Source organism: Sciurus vulgaris (assembly GCF_902686455.1).
Source record: "Sciurus vulgaris genome assembly, chromosome: 8".
NCBI classification, from domain to species: domain Eukaryota; kingdom Metazoa; phylum Chordata; class Mammalia; order Rodentia; family Sciuridae; genus Sciurus; species Sciurus vulgaris.
In genome coordinates this window covers 47361989-47382049 of record NC_136468.1, presented here as the reverse complement: position 1 = coordinate 47382049, position 20061 = coordinate 47361989, and the positions used below count along the sequence as shown (strand labels likewise).

The 20061-nt window shown below is 40.0% G+C and overlaps 1 protein-coding gene and 1 long non-coding RNA gene across 2 annotated transcripts in view; one reads left to right on the top strand and one right to left on the bottom strand.

The window, feature by feature from the left end:
- The window catches only part of LOC306668676, a 29097-nt gene extending 12368 nt beyond the window's left edge, over window positions 1-16729 (top strand). The window contains exon 2 of the long non-coding RNA XR_013765939.1: window positions 15794-16729. This is a non-coding gene — a long non-coding RNA (uncharacterized lncRNA). The remainder of the gene's footprint in view (window positions 1-15793) is intronic.
- SLC25A13 (solute carrier family 25 member 13) overlaps window positions 1-20061 on the bottom strand; it is a 216638-nt gene that overhangs the window by 23064 nt on the left and 173513 nt on the right. Inside the window, 1 exon segment of the mRNA XM_079152267.1 lies at window positions 13334-13472. Within this exon segment, the coding sequence (XP_079008393.1) occupies window positions 13334-13472 (139 nt within the window).

Sequence of the window (20061 nt, the reverse complement as noted above, 5' to 3'; positions counted from 1 at the left end):
AAATATTTACATAAATAAATAAGGGTGGTCTCCAAGTTCCATTATTGATTTTCCTTGGCTTGGACATCTCACCTACGTTTAAGGCTTCACGCCTGTGGATGACTGATAGAGCACCTATCATACCCATGCCTCTGCAAGGCTCCAGTATTCCATCTTCACTGTAAGAAAAATACCAAACAGGGAGTCAGGGACCTGCCCCTGCCTACCTAGTAATGTAGCTAAACCTTATTAGAGTTCTTGGCCTCTATTCCCCAATTAGAAAAATAATAGTAGATAAAAGATCCTTTAAAGGTTTCTTACAGCTCCCCAAATATTCTGAAATTGTGAAGTTTACATTATTCCCATCTATCCAGGTGCTCAAGTGAGAAATCTACGAGTCACCTTTTAATTTTCCTTTACTCTCTACCTTTCATCACTTTTCAGGGCTTTGCGAGACTAACTCTGAAGCATCCTTTAAATATATCCCCCCCGTGCCACTGCCCTGGTCCACCCCAGCCTACATCCTTCTTGCTGTCCTCCTGCCTTCAGTCCTGTTCAGTTTTGGCCTGCCCCAGCATCCCCCACTGAAGCCAAATTATTTTCCCCACACATAAAGCTGCTTACGCCACCTTTCTCTGCCTTCCACCTGGTTCACTGTTTCTTCAAGGCCGTCTCTTTCAGAAAGCCTTCCTGGCTGTCTCTCGTGAGTTAGCTCCACCTCCTTTATAGCCTGCGCATTCACCCCTGGACAGCTCTTCTCAACTGCACGTACATAGTTTCTGTGGATCTGTGAACTTGGCTGACTGTTCCCATGAGATGGTAAAGTCTTTAAAAACCATCCTTATTGATTTACTTTTGTACCCCTGGTCTAGGGCAGAGCTTGCTGGGTAGAGAAATGGGTGTCTCTGAAACTGGACACAATTGGCCCGCTGTTCACATTTGACTTTCCCAATATCATGGTCTTTTTACCAAGCTACTTTCTCTGCTCTAATATCCTCATGTATGATGTGGAAACACCTGGCTTTTAGTTATCTTAATCAGGTGTCTCTTAAGTACCAGAAAAGTTAAAAAGCAGCAGTGAAGAAGAAAGTTTGCTGCTATCAAATATACTCTAGATAAGGGAGACACAACACACAGAGAAAGACATCTCTGTGATGGATGCTGGTGGAGAACTGGAAAGGGGACCAGGACAGCAAGTGGCCTGGCTGTCTTCCTGAGGAGGCATCTGTTTAGCTAAGGCTTCAGGGGAAGAGCCTTCAGGCAGACTGAAGAGCAAGAGGAAACAAGCATGGAATATCTGAAGAAAGCAAAGGCAGCCAGCAGAGCTAGCTCACAGGATGTTGATGCAAAATGGAGAGTGAAGAGGAAAGGCCCCCAGGCAGGCAGTGGGGATCTGCTCCAACTGCAAGAGAAAGCTGCTGGAAGGTTTTCCACTGGGGAACAGTTTCTGTAGAGCCCACTAGTTTCTCATTTCCTTCTGGTTTCTGCCCAGATACCTCATTCCAGAGGACTTCCCTGACCACCCTATTAAAATGTACCCCCAGCCTACTTTGGCCCTTCTCCATCCCCTTACCCTGACTTTTATGTCTTCAAAGTTCTTAGCACCACCTGATGTCATGTATTTGTTCTCTTGATGGCAAATTTTTCCTATACGCCAAACTGTGAGCAGCAACTTGGCTTTTCCCAGCACCACCCGAACGGCAAGAACAGCACCAGGCACATAGTTAGCTCCCAATAAAGTGTGCTGATGGATCTTTTTACTGTCTCTATGGTTTTGCCTTTTCCAGAATGTCATGCACTTGGACAAATACAACATGTACCCTTTTCAGATCAGCTTCTTTCACTTAGTAATATGTACTTAAATTTCTTCCATGTCTTTTCATGGCTTGAGAGCTCATTTCCTTTTAATATCGAGTAATAGTCCATTGTGTGCATGTCCCAAGTTTGTTTATCCATTCACTTAGTGAAGGACATCTTGGTTGCTTCTAGGTTTTTGGCAATTGTGAATAAAGTAGCTATAAACATTAAGAAAGTGTGTGTTGAGTGAGTTAATCAATCTGACTTACATTTTAAATGGATCATTTTGGCTGCTGCAATAACAATGAATTTGAAAGAATCAAAGTCAGAATAAAGAAACCACTGAAGAGGCTTCCACAGAGGTTCAGAGGAAGAGACAGAGGTACAAGCAGAAGGATGACAGCAGCCACTGCGGTGGCAGCAAAACCAAAGCATGCCCCTCGATGTTCCAAAACTAGTGTGCAACATATTCTCAAAGCAATGATTAAACAATTGCTTTCTTCACATGGGGCACACGCACATAAAAAGAGAAGTTTATGAAAGCTTCTTAGTACCACCTGATAAACTGAGGAATTATTCTTATAAGTACGCATGTGTTACAGGACGAAATTAAACTGATGGAATTTGATTAGCTCTATTAAAACTAAAACATGCACATGCCCCTTGATCTAACAACTTCATTCCCAGGAATTTATTCTTTGTATACACTAATGAAAGAATATCAAAATACCAAATCTTATTATTGCACAGTGTGCATGTATGCATATGTAACAACAAATCCCACTATCATGTATAATTATAATGCACCAATTAAAAAACACAAAAAAGTTTATCAAACTAAACCACAGGAATATTCACCAGGTATTACTTATATTTCCACACTGGAAGAAACATAAATACTCATCAAGAGGAAACCAGCTTTAAAAAAAAAAAAAAAAAATCAAAAAACAAAAAACAAAAAACAAAAGAAAAGAAAAGAAAAAAAAACTTAAAAATTTTGTGTAATTGTATACCACTATCAAATAAAACAAGGAAGGAGTTTTCACATACAATGTGCCTAGAAATACTCTTTATGGTAAAACACACATGCTATAATGCTATTGGTACATTTTAATATAGAGAGAGATAGAATGAAAGAAATGAGGAGACAAATACTCATGTAAGTAGAAAAATTTTTTCAAGGATTTATAAAAATTTAAGCAATGGATATTTGAAGAGAATGGAAAGCTAAAAGGCTGGTGAGAGAATTTTACTTCCCTCCATATCTATAGTTTGAGGTTTTAAAAATATCAACTTGTATTTTATTTGAAAATTGAAAAAAAAATCAAAACTTTGAGACAAGTAACAGAATAAACAAGAATGCATGGATATATCACTGCTTACTTTTACAAGATATGGACAATAGCTTCAATACTCATTTACACACAGTGGATGAACTCAGGTACACACTGATGCAGGTAGATGAAAAACACACTTGAAAACTGTCAAATACAGTGGGGTAAATCGAATGCCTTTGATCAGAACATGACCAACAAGAGCCCATATTTCTAAGCAACTTTCTAGTAAAAGCCTATGTTTAATTTGTGATTAGAGAATTTGAAACTATTTTGAACAATGCTTGATGGATCTTAGCTGTCACTGCTTCAGTGACCACTTTTTGTCTTCCAAAAGAGGCATGAACTCTTTTGGGCTTCCTAACAAAAGAATCTTTTTGGAACTGTGATAGCTCTGCTGCCATTTAATGTTCAACACAAATTTTATAAGTTGAGAGCTTCTAAGGAAAAGGTAACATTCAAAAATAGGTGGATGCAACTTTCTTTCCCATGACAAAAATCTGACTTATTTTATATTCTGGGAATTATGCATAAAAAAAATCTTTCCAGTAAAAGGAAATTATATCCCCATATAGTTTTTATTGTTAGTGTTGTTTTTTGGTGCTGAAGACCAGACCCAGGGCCTCATTCAGGCTAGGTAAGTGCTCTCCCACCAGCTCCAATCCTCACATATCCCCCCCCTCCCTTAATCCTCATATATTCTTAAGAAAAGTCATATATGTAATAGATTTTTTCTTAAACTACATCACAATCAGAGAGCTCTTTCAAAGGCAATGATTTATTCTGCTTTTACTTCAACCACCTATTTCCTGCATGCTATAACTACAGTTCTCTAAATGTCACTATTTTAGAGGGGTGCTTTGTTTACATAGTACCCTACATTGGCTCTAAACTATTTCTAATTTCAGGAATGTGAAATGTTTACCATATCCACTCTTTTTCACTTGCAAATGTATTCTAAAGCAAGAATTCTAATTGCCATTTACTGAGAAGTTGCAGAATAGTTAGGTATTTTGCAAGTCAATTCGGAGAAAAAACAGAAGGCTTGGTTAAGTCCAATTCAGGTGAGGTTAAGCTCAGCAGGCCTAGACACACAGACAGAGTCAACCACTCACCCCTCCTGTGCTGGGCATTATAATGTTAACATAGCAAACAAAAGAGCCCAGGGGAAGAGAAGGCAGATTACCAGTCCCAACAAAAACTATGACAGTGGTCTCTTTTTAAAGACCCACAGGGAAGGACACAAACCAGGCTTAAAAGTATTAGGTCACTTCTTGCCATTTGCATTTTTCTACCCAACCAAGACAACAAACAGAGAAAGGCACTATTGCTAAAAAGAGCTACTTAGAAACAAAAACACATTAAATACACAGCAATACTAAAGCTGTGATGCTCCCTAAATGGATGGAGCTTTACCTACTGAAATGATTTCTGACTGGGAAAGGTGAGGAGGGGCAGGTAAGTGGAGAGATGGGGGGCTTGAGTCCATTTTATAAGACAAGGCATAGGTTGAAAGCCATGATACCATAAATGAGGATCAGCTGGGGTGGTAATACAAGAGTGAGTTGACTCAAAGAAGCCAAAACCACAGGGAGGTGCATGTCTGCCCAGGGAAGTCTCACAGGTCTCCAGGAATTTAATTGATATAGATGGCCAGCAGGAAGGTGGAGAACGCTAGGTCATTCTCTCACAATGAAACCAAGTTTCCAGGTCAAGCACTAGTGACTTCACTTGGTAATTATCAATACACCAAAAACCAGTATATTGCAAGGCAGCTCCAAGCGCTATGGAATGCCTCTGAACTAGATTAAACCACTAGACTAGTAATTAAACTAACTTTATATGGGAGAGTTCTCATGCTCAAACTTGAGCAATCCTGCTCATTTCAGGAAAGCAATTTTGGCACAAAGTGGAAACAAGCATCTTCTGAACCTCAATTTCAACTCAAATACCAAGACTGGCAGCCTCTGTTCACCCAACTGCAAAATCAGGATACCAACTACTTCCAAAGGGTGTTAAAGGGAATTAAGATTATGAAATAATGTGAAGATGAAAAGCACTAAGTCCCAGGCTCGTAGCATCTGCAGGTGATTTAACAGGCCCTGTGTCTGTGTCGGCAAACAAGTCTTTACCATTTTATCCATCTAGACAATCTGAGGACAGTCACTGCCAGAGTACCCAAGTGTTTTTACCAGACAGGCCCACTGAAAGACTGCGTGGCGTCCTGTCAAAATGACACAGCTGCTACGATCACGTTATACACCACGAGAGCCTAAAATTTAGAAAAGAAGATGATTCAAATTGATCTTTGCTATGCCCATGACAATACTGTTTATTTCTTTGAACTGGATAATAAACTGGTAAAGAAAATAGCTATAGAACACTGCTCACTGCACATTTCCTGATTGTGTATCTTAAGTGGTGGGGGGAAGGGAAAAAATAACAGAATGAATCAAACAACATACCCTATGTAAATTTATGAATACACAAATGGTATGCCTTTATGCCCTGTACAAACAGAAAAACAACATGTATCCCATTTGTTTACAATAAAAAAAATTTATCATATAAAAAAAATCAGCATTTTATTCTTAAAAACCACATATGTTTAAGTAAATAAGGCAAGTTTATTCCCATCTCCCCAATCAACCCACTAAAGAGGACATCAGCTTATGGGGTGCTCTTTCTATCACTTAACTTTGAGAAGTGAAGTATCATTCGGGGAATGTAGATTTGCCCTAAATGACCACAAGCATTATTAATTCTGGATATTTAGTGAGGGTTCACTTACAAAACTCTGGGTACTCACAAAAGGAAAAACAATAAAGTATTCCATGGGGTAGGGATCTTATAATACTGTGATGAATGTCAAAACAAGTCATTGAAAGGTTCTCTAAAAAGCAATATGATCAGTTGAAACTCATTATGGGGATCAGTTATATCCACTCGTAGGATGCACTGAGACTAGGAAAAAAGACATCAACATCTCTCAATGTACATATCTGTGGGATAAAATTTCCAGGGACAATGTTGTACATGAAGATCAAAAGTGCTATATCTTGCAGAGGGTGAAAATGAAGACAGTATACTCTGTAAAACCACATTAACAGATGATCCGAAAAAGAATTAAGTAGTAATCAAGACACTTGTTTAAAATTTGCATAAATAATTTGAATTAGACATTTCTTGATATTATTCACAGAAACAAACCATTATTAATTTCATATATTTTATAATTTCTGTGTAAACACATGAAACTATTTTAAGTAGACATTTGATTCTCCCCCCTATATTCTTAAAGGTTTACTTATTCAAGTTAGTATAAACGTTTTTTTTTTTAATCTTATTGAAAATGGGAAACACCTTTTGTTTGATAGTCTTAGAGCGAGGCATATGTGCAGATGATTTTATATATTCCCTACAACTTTGTGGTAGAATGGTGTGAGTGATAAATTTAAAGTATCCTGGGTGCCTATAATCCTACTGGCTCTGGAGGCTGAGGCAGAAGGATTGGGAGTTCAAAGACAGCTTTGGCAAAGGTGAGTTGCTAAGCAACTCACCCTGTCTTAAATAAAATACAAAACAGGGCTGGGGGTGTGGCTCAGTGATCCAGTGCCCCCTGAGTTCAATCCCCTGTGCTACCCCCACCCCTAAAAAGTTTGGTTTATAATCATTCTGAAGAACCATTTTCAATGAAAAACTGTTAAGATTTTATAATAATTGGGAGGCAGCATAAATATAGAAAAACACGAATAGAGCCAATGTGTAGGGTCAGAAAATAAATTCTTGCCCTGGCGTGGGTTTCTCCTTAACTGAGCTCAGCACGCCTTCTGAAAGATGGTGCCCTAGGATCCTGGCTTATTTCCCTCATGGAGGAGGGCACTGAGAATTAGGTTTTTGTATCAATAACAAATCAAAATAAAGCCCTGGACAGTGTTGCTATAGAGAGTTGTGCTGAACAGCTCTGGTGGGCCATTCACTTCACAGTTCAGCTTGGATTTGTATGTCTGTGACTTGTGTATTGTATTCGGATTTGTGTGCAGTTTTTGGCAGATGGCAGGAATGGGTACTCCCTATGGGTTCCAGAAGAAAATTTTTTCACAGGAAAAGTCAATTTCAAGTTGATGAGTTACTAGTTTAGAAAATGAGCAAGCAATCAAGTCACTAAAGATACCTTGTAGATGCCAAAAAAGGCCCAAGTCTCGCAGGACGGGACAGAGCGCTGACTCGGGGTCCAGTGGTGATTTCTCCAGGCCACTTGCAAACGGTCTTGACAATTTCTAAAGGATTTGTGAAAATCACTTGGGAGCCTCCAGCCTAAAGAGAAAAGAAAAGATTTAGGATCAAGTTGGAGGAAATGGTAAGGTGGGTCAGAAAGAGATGAACAATTATTCTCAATAAAGCTCAGGAAGGTCTGTACTTAAAGACTCTACAGTTTCAGTCTTAGTCCCATCAATTAAAAACCTGGTGATCCACAAGCTTGATTAATCAAATATCAGAGTTACTGCCTAGAAGCCACTCAGGTAGAGATCCTGCCTCCTTCATCTCCAGAGATTTCCGTTGGCCTCACTTGAGTACTTCATACCATACAAAAGACTCCTCGAAGTATGAGCACCATGCATAATAAAATCATGTATTACCCAAACACAGGGGACAACGTCTGCCTCTCTGAATAGGAGGGAAGCAAGGAGGACAAATGGAGGACAAATGTTCTTCGATAATGGATTTCGTGAATTCTAAGTGATGATTCAAATATTGCCAGTGCTATGGTTTAGATGGTGGTGTCCCCTAAAAGTTCACGTGTGAGACAGTGCAAGAGGTTTAGACATGAAGTAATTGGGTTATGAGAGCCTTAAACCAATCAGTGAATTAATCCCCTGATAGGGATTAACTGAGTGGTAAATGAAAGCAGGTAGGATGTGGCTGGAGGAGATGGCACTGGAGTATGCCTTTGGAGTTTAATATTTTTTCTGGTTGAAGGGAGCTGAGCGACTCTCTCTCTCTCTCTCTCTCGTCTGATCCTGGATGCCATGCTCCAACTGCTTTCCTCCATCATTTTCTTCTGCCTCACTTCGGGTCCCAAGGAATGGAGTTCGCCATCTATGGTGGGAAACACTCTGAAACCATGAGCCCCAAATAAACTTTTCCCCTCAAATGTTTTTGTTAGGTCTTTGGTCACAGTAGTGGAAAAAACTGACTACAGACAGAACACATGTAAACAAGTGAAAAAACAATCTTAAAAAATTTGGGGTCATCCAATACCATTTCATAGAATTATAATTTTATTTATATGTTACCTGTGTAGAAAATTATTCTTTTCATATAAGATAAATGGTATTTCAAAGTAGTACAAATATGCATTAAATCAATTATGGTCCAAACTATGAACAATGAATATTATCATTCCAGAAATGGCTGGATGCCACTCCTCCAAGAACATCAGTGAAATCTTTAAAGTGCACTATATAGGAAATTTTAAGCTAGCTATTTTGAAGCTAAGCCTATGCTTATTATTAGCAATTATATTCTTTCTTATTGTACTTCAACTTGTTATTCCTTGTCACAAATCTACTAAATTTTATACACCAAAACTAAGGTTGCTATGTAGCACAGTTCAGAGTACCTGTTACGTAGTAATGTCACCAAAGCCAGACCACAGACAGAGCTGTCATTTTACAGTTTAGTAGACGTCATCAGGGCAACAGGTATAACATCACACAAAACTACCGCTTGGTAGATTCTCTACTCCCAGTCTGCAACATAGGCAGCCTCATAAAATGGTCTGCACTGATTAGAAATGGCTCCAAAGATGGTCTTATTTTTTCCAATTAAAATTTTTTTGTTTTAGTTGTAGATGAACACAATACCTTTATTATTTATTTATATGTGGTGGTAAGGATCGAACCCAGGGCCTCCACATGCTAAGCAAGCTCTCTACCACTGAGCCACAACCCCAAGCTCTAAAGATGGTCTTTGAGGTATTATTTATAATAGATGACAATAAGTTGGAAACAAAATAAATATCCAAGGCAAAGGGATGGATTAAATTAATTTGAGCATGTCTATACACTGAGATGCTATGCAATAAAAAAAATTTTGTAGAGAAATGTTCAATAGATACTGTTAAGTAGAAACTCTAATCACTAAATATGTTTAGAATACATGTACACTTTTCCCCCTGATGTACCCTACTACCACACAGAACACATATACCAAAGTGGTACTTTGAAGGTAGTAAGATTTCAAATAGTTTACTTCTTCTATTTTTTTTTCATACACGTGCGCGCGCGCACACACACAGATACATAGAGGGAAATATGTCCTACTTCTATAAAGAAAAATAAATACTTGTGCATAACTTCAAAGAAAAATGTTCATTCACTAACTCTACATCAAACTGTTTTTCCATTTTTATTAACTTGATATCATAATCAAGACACAGACAAGGGTTTCCCTGTCACCACATTTGGAGGGGAATAGCAGTCACCTGTGTTTTGACAATTGCAGACTATCTCTTCTTGGCTGCTTTTACCACGTTTTGCCTATCACCTTCACCTCTAAGGAGATGAGCCAAATGAGCTTGGTAGGAACAACCTGGATTGAGCTCACCGAAAAACCCAGGAGGCCCTCGTGAAGTAGGAGCAGAGTGCGGGATGGCAGTCCAGAGGGTGATGTTTCCTGGTCCGCACACACCAGCCTGTTCCCTACTCTATGGCTCAGAACAGTTCTGCTCGGCTTATCCCCTGCTGCTACCTGCAGCTACCTTGTAAGAACAACCCCCTGTCTGTCTACTGCCTTTAGTATTCTGTGGGTTTATATCTATCTTTCAATGGGATGTGAAAGGAGTTGTTGAAGGCTACAGGATGAAGAGATGAAACGACTTTGGTAGCTATGCTAAGCACATAAGCATTCTGTTTGTGCTTCCGGACTAGAGACCTCTCCATATGAAAGTGAAATGAAAATGAACAAAAATTTAAAGTGTAAAAAATTGTCTTATGGGGCAAAATTGCTGAGGAAGATTCAACCAGATGGAATTAGCTTGAGGGCTGATTTCTTACAAAGTGCCAATGGTGATGGTAAGATTATCTCTATGAGGGATAAAATGAAGTGTAATCAGATCATACCATCTTCTTGAAGAATAGAAAAGGAATGAAGCCCACCTTCATTCAAGCTCTGCCAACAGGAGGTAAGGAGACAGCTGAGCACCCTGTGTGAACAGCCCCTCAGCTACCCAAACCTGTCCAAATTCTTGCTTGCCAGGAAGAGCAGAGACGGCAAATGTCCAGCACCACACAATGCCCAAGACAGTGCAGTGGCTCCACATGCTCCGCTTTCTTTCCCTGTCTCATAATGGGCTGGTTTTACTCTTTGGTTGTAAATTACTATCACCTGCACAGCCTGTGAAAAGCAGTGACTTCTAGACCCCACTCTACACAGCTAAAATAATTTCTGCATTTGCCCTTATTAAAAAATTTCCTACGTAATTATTCTGGGCAATGAGCGTTGACAGAGTTCCTTCAGTACTCCATCTCTAGGAATGTTCTTTCTTTTGCTTCTTTTTTTTTTTTTTTTTTTGATGGGGGGTGGGTACTAGAGACTGAACCCATGGGTACTTTACCACTGAGTTATATCCCAGTTCTTTTATTCTGAGACGAGGGCTCACCAAGTTGCCCAGGAGGATCCTGAACTTGCCATCCTCCTATCAAACTCCCAGGTAGCTGGGATTACAGGCATGTACTCTATGTCTGGCAATCACTGTTAATTCTGAGGGTCGGTTTAGTAGTCCTCCTTAAGGCTATGATTTCTAGTCTCAAGTCCCCAATATTATTTCAGGGAGTAATTTTTACTTTTAACCTGTGATCACATAACCAAGTGCTGCCATTATTAAAGGGTACAATTTTTAGGCATAAATTGTCATCTTTTATTTTCTATATTCTCTACTACTATAAAAGTTCTGAACAATGTATATAGTTAAATGTACATTCTCAGCTCCCTGACTCCAAGCCAATGAGGACAGATACCAATTCTTTCACGAAAGCCAAGTGAGTTCTCATCAATGAGAATGATGCAAGAGACAAATCCACTTCAGAGAGCTTGTGGGGGGAAAGAGTGCAGTGATACCAGGAAAAAAACCCCTGGTGGACTAAGAAAGAACCTATAGACTTAAAGGTGTCAGAGATGAAACGGGTCCTTTGGAGTCAGACTGGAAGGAAATTCGAGACTCTAAGGCACCGAGAGAAGATGCTTATCATCAGATGCACAGTGTCTGAGTATCACCGTAGCTTGACCATGGAGCTCCACTCTGCCTGCTGCTCACCCAACTCCTGGTCTATTATCCCTTCACAGTCCCTTAGCCATGTTCCTCCTTCACAGAGATCAAAGATAGCTGAATCGGCAGACAACGAACAGGAACACCTATTGTGTGCAATGTCTTTGTGTCTCTCATCACTTGAGAGCTCTGGCTGTGTGAAGATACTGTCTTTTTTGTGCATGTAATTTTGTCACAAATAATTTCCCCATGACTTTCTGGAGTGTGGCGAGTAGGATGGGGAGATTTTCCATACTGAACTCTGTGTGGCATATTGTTTTTACAGTGGGGACACTTTCTTCTCTACGTGTTTCCTGTCATCGTCTTTGTTACTAAATCCATCTTAGAAGAAACATACCTATTACAGACCACTTCTGCAACTCCTCATCATTCATTCATGTCTTTGTTCACTGTGTTCAAAGTTTGTGCCAGGAATTGCAAGGACACAAGGCAAGAAAGCATTCTTGTCCATCAGGGGCTACTAAGGTGTGGCTTTGCATATACAGTGAATCTTTAGTCACTCAAGAGGTGCTTTTTCCAGATTTTACCTAGTTGTAAATGGAGACCTGAGGAAGATTAAAGCAATTGTTATGAGCTGAACCATGTTACACTGTAAGTCACGACTGGCTATGACTAACCCCTCTGAGGCACTGAACCCTCAGCACTTCAGAATGTGACCATGCACTTGGAGATGGGACTCTGAAAAGAGAACTAAATTGAAATGAAGTCTTTAAGGTGGGCTTTAATCCAGTCGCACTGGCATTCTTATGAGCACAGGAAATTAAACACAGGCATGTAAGGGCAGAGGGAAAAGACCATGTGAGGACGCAGGGAAAGACAGCCATCTCTAAGCCACAGAGGGAGGCCTCAGAGAAATCAACCTGCCAACACCTTGATTTTGGACTTCCACCCTCCAGAAATGTGAGAAAATAAATTTCTGTACTTTAAGCCACCCAGTCTATGGTATTTCACTTTGACAACCCCAGAAAACTAATATTGCAGTTTTCCCAAGGCTACCAGGAAAGCAAACAGAAGAAAGAATTCTTTATGGAGTTCACTAACTACATGACTTACAAGTATAGGAAATGGTACGTGACAAAAGGCAACTATTCCACGTGATAAGAGTTAAGATCCAGACAAATTGGTATGACAGTTCAAAGGAGGACAAGAGTTCTGGCTGGGATGTTCAGGGAAGTGGTAAAGCATACAAGGTAACATGGTGGCTGATAACTGAAGCAGGCTTAGGGCCTAGCTAGTCCAGACAGAAATGGCACAAAAGCTCAGTGACTGGGGCGACCAAAGGCATGGCATACTTAAATAGGTAACAGACCCAGCACTGTGCCACAAAGTAACATTTTATAAAGATAAGATCTATGTCATCATCCACCAGCATTCAACTGAGTGCTTACTATACCAGGCGTTGTGCTAAGAGTTTATAATCTTTCTTTCCCCCTGGGTTGGGCTTCATAATATCATAAAGTGAGTAATAATACTACCCTAATATTATACATGAACAAACTAAGGCTGAGAGGAGTAAAGGAGGCTTCTTACCTTGCCTGGGGTCACATAGCTGGGAAGGTAGGACTTGGATTCTAAGCTGGAGCTGGTGAAATTTCAAAATAACATGGAACTTGGATTGGAATCCAATAAGACCACAGAATGAATCAGTATTTAAGGATCCCTCTCCAGAATTATTAAGTTTATCTGATAATCTGATCTCCCAAAATGAATATTACTTTCTTACCCTCTCATTTCTGTAGCTATCCAAAATTATCTATAGCCAACTGTTATGTACCCCATCAAGAACTATCAGTAAATAAATCCAGTGTTGTAGCATGTGGTGGGGGTGGGGGTGGGGTGGGGGCGAAAACCTGGGGATGGGTGGTGGGGAAGCAACTCCACGGAGGACACTCACCAGCTACAGCACCAGCTAAGAGCAGGCTCCCGGGGCTAACCTGCCCATCTTCATTTGCCAAAGAAGCCTTCACATGAGCATAACACGGGAAGTAGATGGCCGAGAAAGGAATGTCCCGCAGAAAGCAGGCTTTGGCACCCTGTGCATTTTGCAAAGGAAGAAAAACCACATGAAACACATATCCCATTGAGAAGATCAGGCTTCTTTGGAACATACCTCAGAACAAAATATTCCTGGAGAAGACCAAATTTGTACTCTTAAGTTGAAAGGGGAACAGTAAAAAATCATCCAAATTCTGCAAGTAACAAGTCTGAATCTTGTATTTAAAAATAAAACTAGTTTGTTGTATAGTGTGAGGAAGTGGGAGGAGAGTTCTCATTTATTCTAATACTAAGATTTCTATTTAAGCATTTTTGGAACTCTGCCTGTTAACAACCTTTCAAGTCCTCACTGGTGGCAAGTCATTGACATTTCAAGGAAGATCTGTTTGCTGGTTTCAACAGAAGATGGGAGACAATAATCAAGATGCTCTTTTGCTTATGCATGGGAAGTAGACAAATTATATAGGTGGAGGGGCAACGGGTCCAATTTTTGTATTATTTGAGAATCTGACAAAAGTATTGGAAATTTTCCCAGAAAAAAAGTTACATGTACACAAAAAGTTATGTATTTTTCTGGAGATTCATGGATCCTCTTAATTCATTCACACACGTACCCACCATTCAGGATTTATGAAACATTGAAAAATGCCTGTTCGTGGACCTTAAAATATTTACTGTAATTATGACACACATAAAAGCGGAGGTAAAATAATTAGCTCCTAGAGCAAAGTCTTCAATAAATAATTTCTGGTGCCAAAATAATGCCATACAGAGGCCCTGAGAACTGATGAGTGCCCTGAAATATGATAATATTATAATGAAAACCACAACACATATATTGTGTTTGGGGTAGGCTGCTCAGGAAGGAAATCACCCCTTTTCAACACTTAATGATTTAATACCATTTCTTTCACAGATTTCTAATGTCTACAAATTTCCAACAACTATAAAGATTCCCAAAAGAAAATAATGAATCCATCCAGATTCAACAGATCTAGCCATGTCCAGCGACATTTACTGAGGTTTAGTAATGCTGGATCTTGGGTATTTCTCCCTGATGCTGCTCCAATCTGTCAAAGTTCTTTAACACCACACATCTGTTAACTGCAGCTTTGCTTTTTTTCTGACATCGACATTTCATTCCTAACTCAGACTGAGATTCTGGGTTATAAAACCCTTAGTCTTTTTCATAGAAACTGTTAACCCAGGTCTACTGCAACTTAGATGTACACAAGTAAAGTAACACAAGGAGGACTTTTATTTAATCCCATTACATTTAATACCCGTTTGGCTCATCCCTGCAACCAGAACAAATGCTTGGAATCTGGATTCTGTTGTGTTGGCTGTTCCTCAGTCAACTCCCCCATGGATGCCTGAAGCATGTCTCATGCCTCCATTCACTCTGCAAATGGATTCAAAAAGGACTGGTCCATCTCACAATCGCCCATGCTTCTGTTCTGTCCACTCCCAAACTGTTCAGTGTCTAACTGAAATTAAGGACCATGACATCCAGCACACACAAGCTGCTCATTTTATACATGTGCAAACTGATGCCCAGGATAATCTACCAATTGTGCTTTTTTTCTTGAAGGCTGTGCCGTGGGTTTGTTCAGAGTACATCTTGGTGTTAGTTCTGGATACAGGTCCAAAACTCAGGTCTCTGAGGGTTTTCCCCATCTTTCCAGCTTTTTCAAGGTGGAAAAGTAAAGTACAATGTCAATATCCATAGTAGCATCCAAAATCCTTTCCTTATGATTAGTTTTTTAAAGTCATAATTTAGGTTGTTTGTGTGTAAGATAACTCTACCACCCTTTAAATTTCTTATTTTCTCTACCTTTTCCCTTCTTGCCTTTTTTTTTTTTTTATATAAGTTCTGCCTGCTCTTTTGTTTACATGTAGAGTCTGTCCAAAAGATACTCAAACTTGACAGCAAATAACCAACTCAAATAAAGATCAATTGAATCATCATGTCTGTTCCCTCAAAATGGTAAAAAAAATCACCATATTGCTGACTTTCTGAACAAATCATTTGGAGTAACTTTTTAGATTGGCGTAATTCTCACAAATTTTGCTTCTTACTACATCTATTAGTTTTTACCTTTAACCACGTCTCCCAATGTTCACATTTGAAGGCCAGATTTCAATCTGTTGTCCTCATATCTTTGCTGGTAATATTTTCTAAGACTTTTCCCCCCTCTACTGATTATAAAACAGTAAGTGTTTATCATAGGAAATACAGAAAGGCATTAAAAATTTAGTTGCACCTAATTTTTACCAGTCAGAGATAACCACAGCAAGTATTGCAAATGTTTTGGAGTCTTCTGATAGCAGAAATATTACCAACCCTTCCACAGCTGAGATCATGCTGGAGTGGCTCTGGGTTATGCCTTTTCTTCTCCTTAAATTCACAGTGTATGATTTTTTGTTTTGTTTTTGCCAGGGATGATCTAATATTTCCTTCATTCTTTAGTCATGCTGCCTACTTTTTTTTCCCCCTATTCATTGTTTCAAAACCTCTAATGCCATCTTTGGTACTGGGTTGTCCTGTGGATTAGGATGAATATTCCCACCCTTGTCAAAGCTTTATAATGACCTCCCTCACTTTCCCAATTGCCTCTCTCTAGTAATCCTGATGCCTCTCAGATAAAGCTGTCAATGACCCATACACCTGATCAATCAAGGTACATCTATCCCTGAATATTCTTTTATGATCGCTAAGATGGGAGTACCAACCTCTTAAATATGACTTCTTCATTTACTTAAACCCTACATACAAGTTTCCATGGAAGACTTTTTAAAGTAGAAGAAAGACTGGGATGGATTCCACATGGCTCCCACTGTCTATACCTTCTCAATACTGTTCTGAGTTTTCTTCATGTCCTTTTATCTGCTTGTGTCAGTGTTGCCCATTTCAGACTATAAGCAACCAGAGGCCAGGAACTATTATCTGATTTCATTCATAAAACACTTAGCAAAATCTTTGTCAGCTGGGGCCTAAGACATGTTCTTTAAGATGCTGATTTTATTTTGCCAATTCCCATAGGGGGGAAAAATCACAATTGAAAAGAGACATGAGAGATTTTCAGATATGTCAGATTTTCAAAAGGAAATGCTGGAAAAAATCATGTTGAAAAAAGCATATTAGAAAAACTATATATTAGAGAAACTCATCCTGGAAAAAATCTATTAGGAAACAAAACAAGCTTTTAGTTGAGTAAAGACATGTTATTTGTTGGGGATACCACAAAAATAAGGGAAAGGAGTAATTTTGTACTGGAATGCTAAAGTTGGGGGGGGAAGGTTGGGGAGTCAGATTAATTTGTATTGTGCTGTGTGGCTTCAATATGAGCAAAAGAATATGCATGGGAAGACAGGACCTGAAATTAGAAACATCCTTAAGACACAGGAAGAGTGAAGGCACATGAAAGAAGCAGCTGGTGCCTTAAGAAGGGACCACACCAGCAGACCCTCTCCTTCTTTTCCTGAAATCCTGAGAGTAAATCATGCATCCCTGTGAGAAGTGCCTGGGGGCAGGTGTGAGGAAATTCAAGAGATGTTTGACAAGAACACTGGATGGTGGAAAGGAAAAATGGCTTGGCCAAAATCAAACATACAAATGAAAAGGAACAAAATGGGCTGGGGTTGTGGCTCAGTGGTAGAGCACTCGCCGAGCATGTGTGAGGCCCTGGGTTCGAATCTCATCACTACAATAAATAAAAAAATAAAGGTCCATCAACAAATTAAAAAAAAAAAAAAAAGGAACAAACCTGGGGAAAGGTGAACTGCACAATTATGCAAACCAGAGTGAACGTTAGGATATGTAAGAGGACTCAGGTTTCCAATTACCTGAAAAAAAGAAAAGTCCAGGAAGAGAACTTGTGGGCAACCACCACCCCTGCTCTACAGAAGGGTGTTTAAACCTTTAAAAATGCATCTACTGAGATAAAGAGAACACGTGGAAGACCGCACACTACCCACCTCCACATCCAGCCATGTGATGAACCCCAGGAAACTTCCCGTCAAAAACACCAAAGGTGCCAGTCGCAGTGGTACACACCTGTAATCCCAGGGGCTCAGAAGGCTGAGGCAGGACTGTCAGTTCAAATCCAGCCTCAGCAGCTGAGCAAACCCTAAGCAACTTAGTGAGACGCTGTCTCTAAATACAATATAAAAAAGGGTTGGGGATGTGGCTCAGTGGTTGAGGACCCCCAGGTTCTATCCCCAGTACTAAACCACAACAAGAACAACAACAAGAACACACCAAAGGTCACATTCTCCAGGGAAGGGGAGGGACTGGAGTTTTAGTAATAAATGAGGCAATAACTATGTAAATCTTCTGAAAAGTACCCAGTACACTGAGTACACACATAAGGGACAAATGGGACCAGAGAGAGGGCTGTCTCCCTGCCTCTCTTGGTACCTGTATTATTTCCCAGTCCAGCTCCTGCTCAGGTGTCTCCCTGCAGCAAATAACAACCCTGACTGAGTCAGGAGGTGGCCTTCGATTCCCCTGCACTGCAGGCATGAAAATCCAATTCCCTTGGAGAGCTAACTTTGCAAAAGGCTGGAGAAACAGGCACACTTATTAAAATTCCCTGGTCTCCTTTTCCTCACTGCTTCCTTCAGGTTGTAGGCACAAAGGCGGGTGCCAATTTGCAAGGCCGCCTTAGGCAATCCCTGACCTGCTGCTCCCTGCACAATGAGAAGAGAAGCAGGATGTGAAAAAGGCTTTAAAGTCCCAAGGGTGAAAAGTTTCTCTCCCAGATTCCTTGATAAATCCTTCACTTTGTCGTGTGAACACCCATTCTCTAGTCCTCCATCAAAACACAAACCTGTTTAACTTGTATTCTGCTTGCCCCTCGCATAACTTTTACTAAGCCATCAGCCATTCTGAACAAGCAACTGCAATAAAGGAAAACGCATTCTCTGCCATCCCATAGCCTCTGCGTCAGGAGCACAGAAATAATTACTTTGGCCATTAAAAAATTAATAAATTACAAAGTGTGTGCATTTAAAATAAATCTGCCCCCTACAAAAATCCTCACATTTTCTGGCATGGAGTCTTTTTCACTCATTCTCTGGGCAGCTCTGCTCTTAGACATCTCTGGCTGGCCCTGAATTTCCTTTGTACACACAGTAAAATCATTTAGGGAAAATTAACAAGTGCAAAATACAATTCTCTAATCTCTTACTAGTCATTACTCTCTCCAAAAAGGGGAAATTATTGCTTTTTCTTCTTTTTAAATAAGTGGCCCACTATTACAGATAGGAACAACAAAACACATCTCTGGGTAGACCTATACGTAAGCCATCTTGAACTCTGGCCCCCTCTAATTCTGAATCATTCTAATGCCCTCCACGGTCATCATATCGAGGCCTAGGAAGGTTCTTTAAAGGTACTCTCATTTCACTTAAAGTTCATCATCCATAGTCAACACAGGCCAACTGGACAGGTTTAGAGATGTTCGCCACAGTATCATCATGGCGCAAGAACCATTTACTGTGCTTCTCCTGACTTTTTGATGTGGACACTGTGCTGAAAGCCCTGGGGAACGTTAATGAATTCTTAAGTTTCCAGAATTACCCATCTGGGTTTACTCTGGCAGCTCTGTCTGGTGTGAGATTGTCAAAAGATACAACATGTCAGGATTTCCCTGTACTCTCACCCCAAGAGCTAGCTTCAATTCTCAATGTCTTTTTTCCTTTTTATTTTTCTTTCAAAGTTCTTCATTTTGGATGGTATCACATCTGCCCAATCAATTCAAAGTTGGGAAAAAAGCCAGTCCTGAAGGGTGCTGCTGATAAAGAAGTCAGGACCAGGGCAGGTCTTTTCGCATGCTAATTCCTGCTTATTCTAGCTGTACCTGCAAACACAGCTCTAAACAGACTATTTCTAATACAGGGAAAGGTAATTACATTCACAAAGGCACCTCTGTGTCGGGCTGGGCACCAGGAGCCAGCAGGTCTGGGAGACAGAGGCTTAACAGAGACTCCAGCAGTGAATGCACATTGTCTAGCATGGGGGAAAATGCCAGACTGAGGGACCCTGCAGCATTCAGGACAACAGTGGTGCACCTTGTCTGAGAAGGTTATTTAATGCTTCTGGCACCTGTCGTCAGGGCCACCCCTCTTTTCCTACCTTACAGGTTTAGGATTTATTTGGCATGTATAATTGTATATTTTGATCCTGGAGCTACAAACAATGGGCAGCATGTCATGTCTTGATCCTTTAGCATTCTTCGTGGTTTCCCCAAATGAGTTAACCCTTAGATACACAGCCTGGCAGCGTGCCTGCAGCCCAGTCAAGGAACGGTTGGACCTCAGGTGCCTGGGACCTGAACAGGTGAGTTTCAGCATCTCAATGAGGAACATCACTAGTGCCAAAATCTGTTATGTTATTGTCAGTGGTGTTAAAACCAAATAAGCCAGTCAATAAATGAATACTTGATATCACTAAACATCAAAATGGTGTCCATTTTAATATAAAATGTAAGTTTCTACTATTTGGTGTCTAGTGCAAGGATTTTTAAAACATTGGCTTCTCCTTAATTTCACTGTAACTCTAAAAAAATAATCTTGGCAACCCCAAGGCGTTTTTTTTTTGTTGTTGTTTGTTTGTTTGTTTTG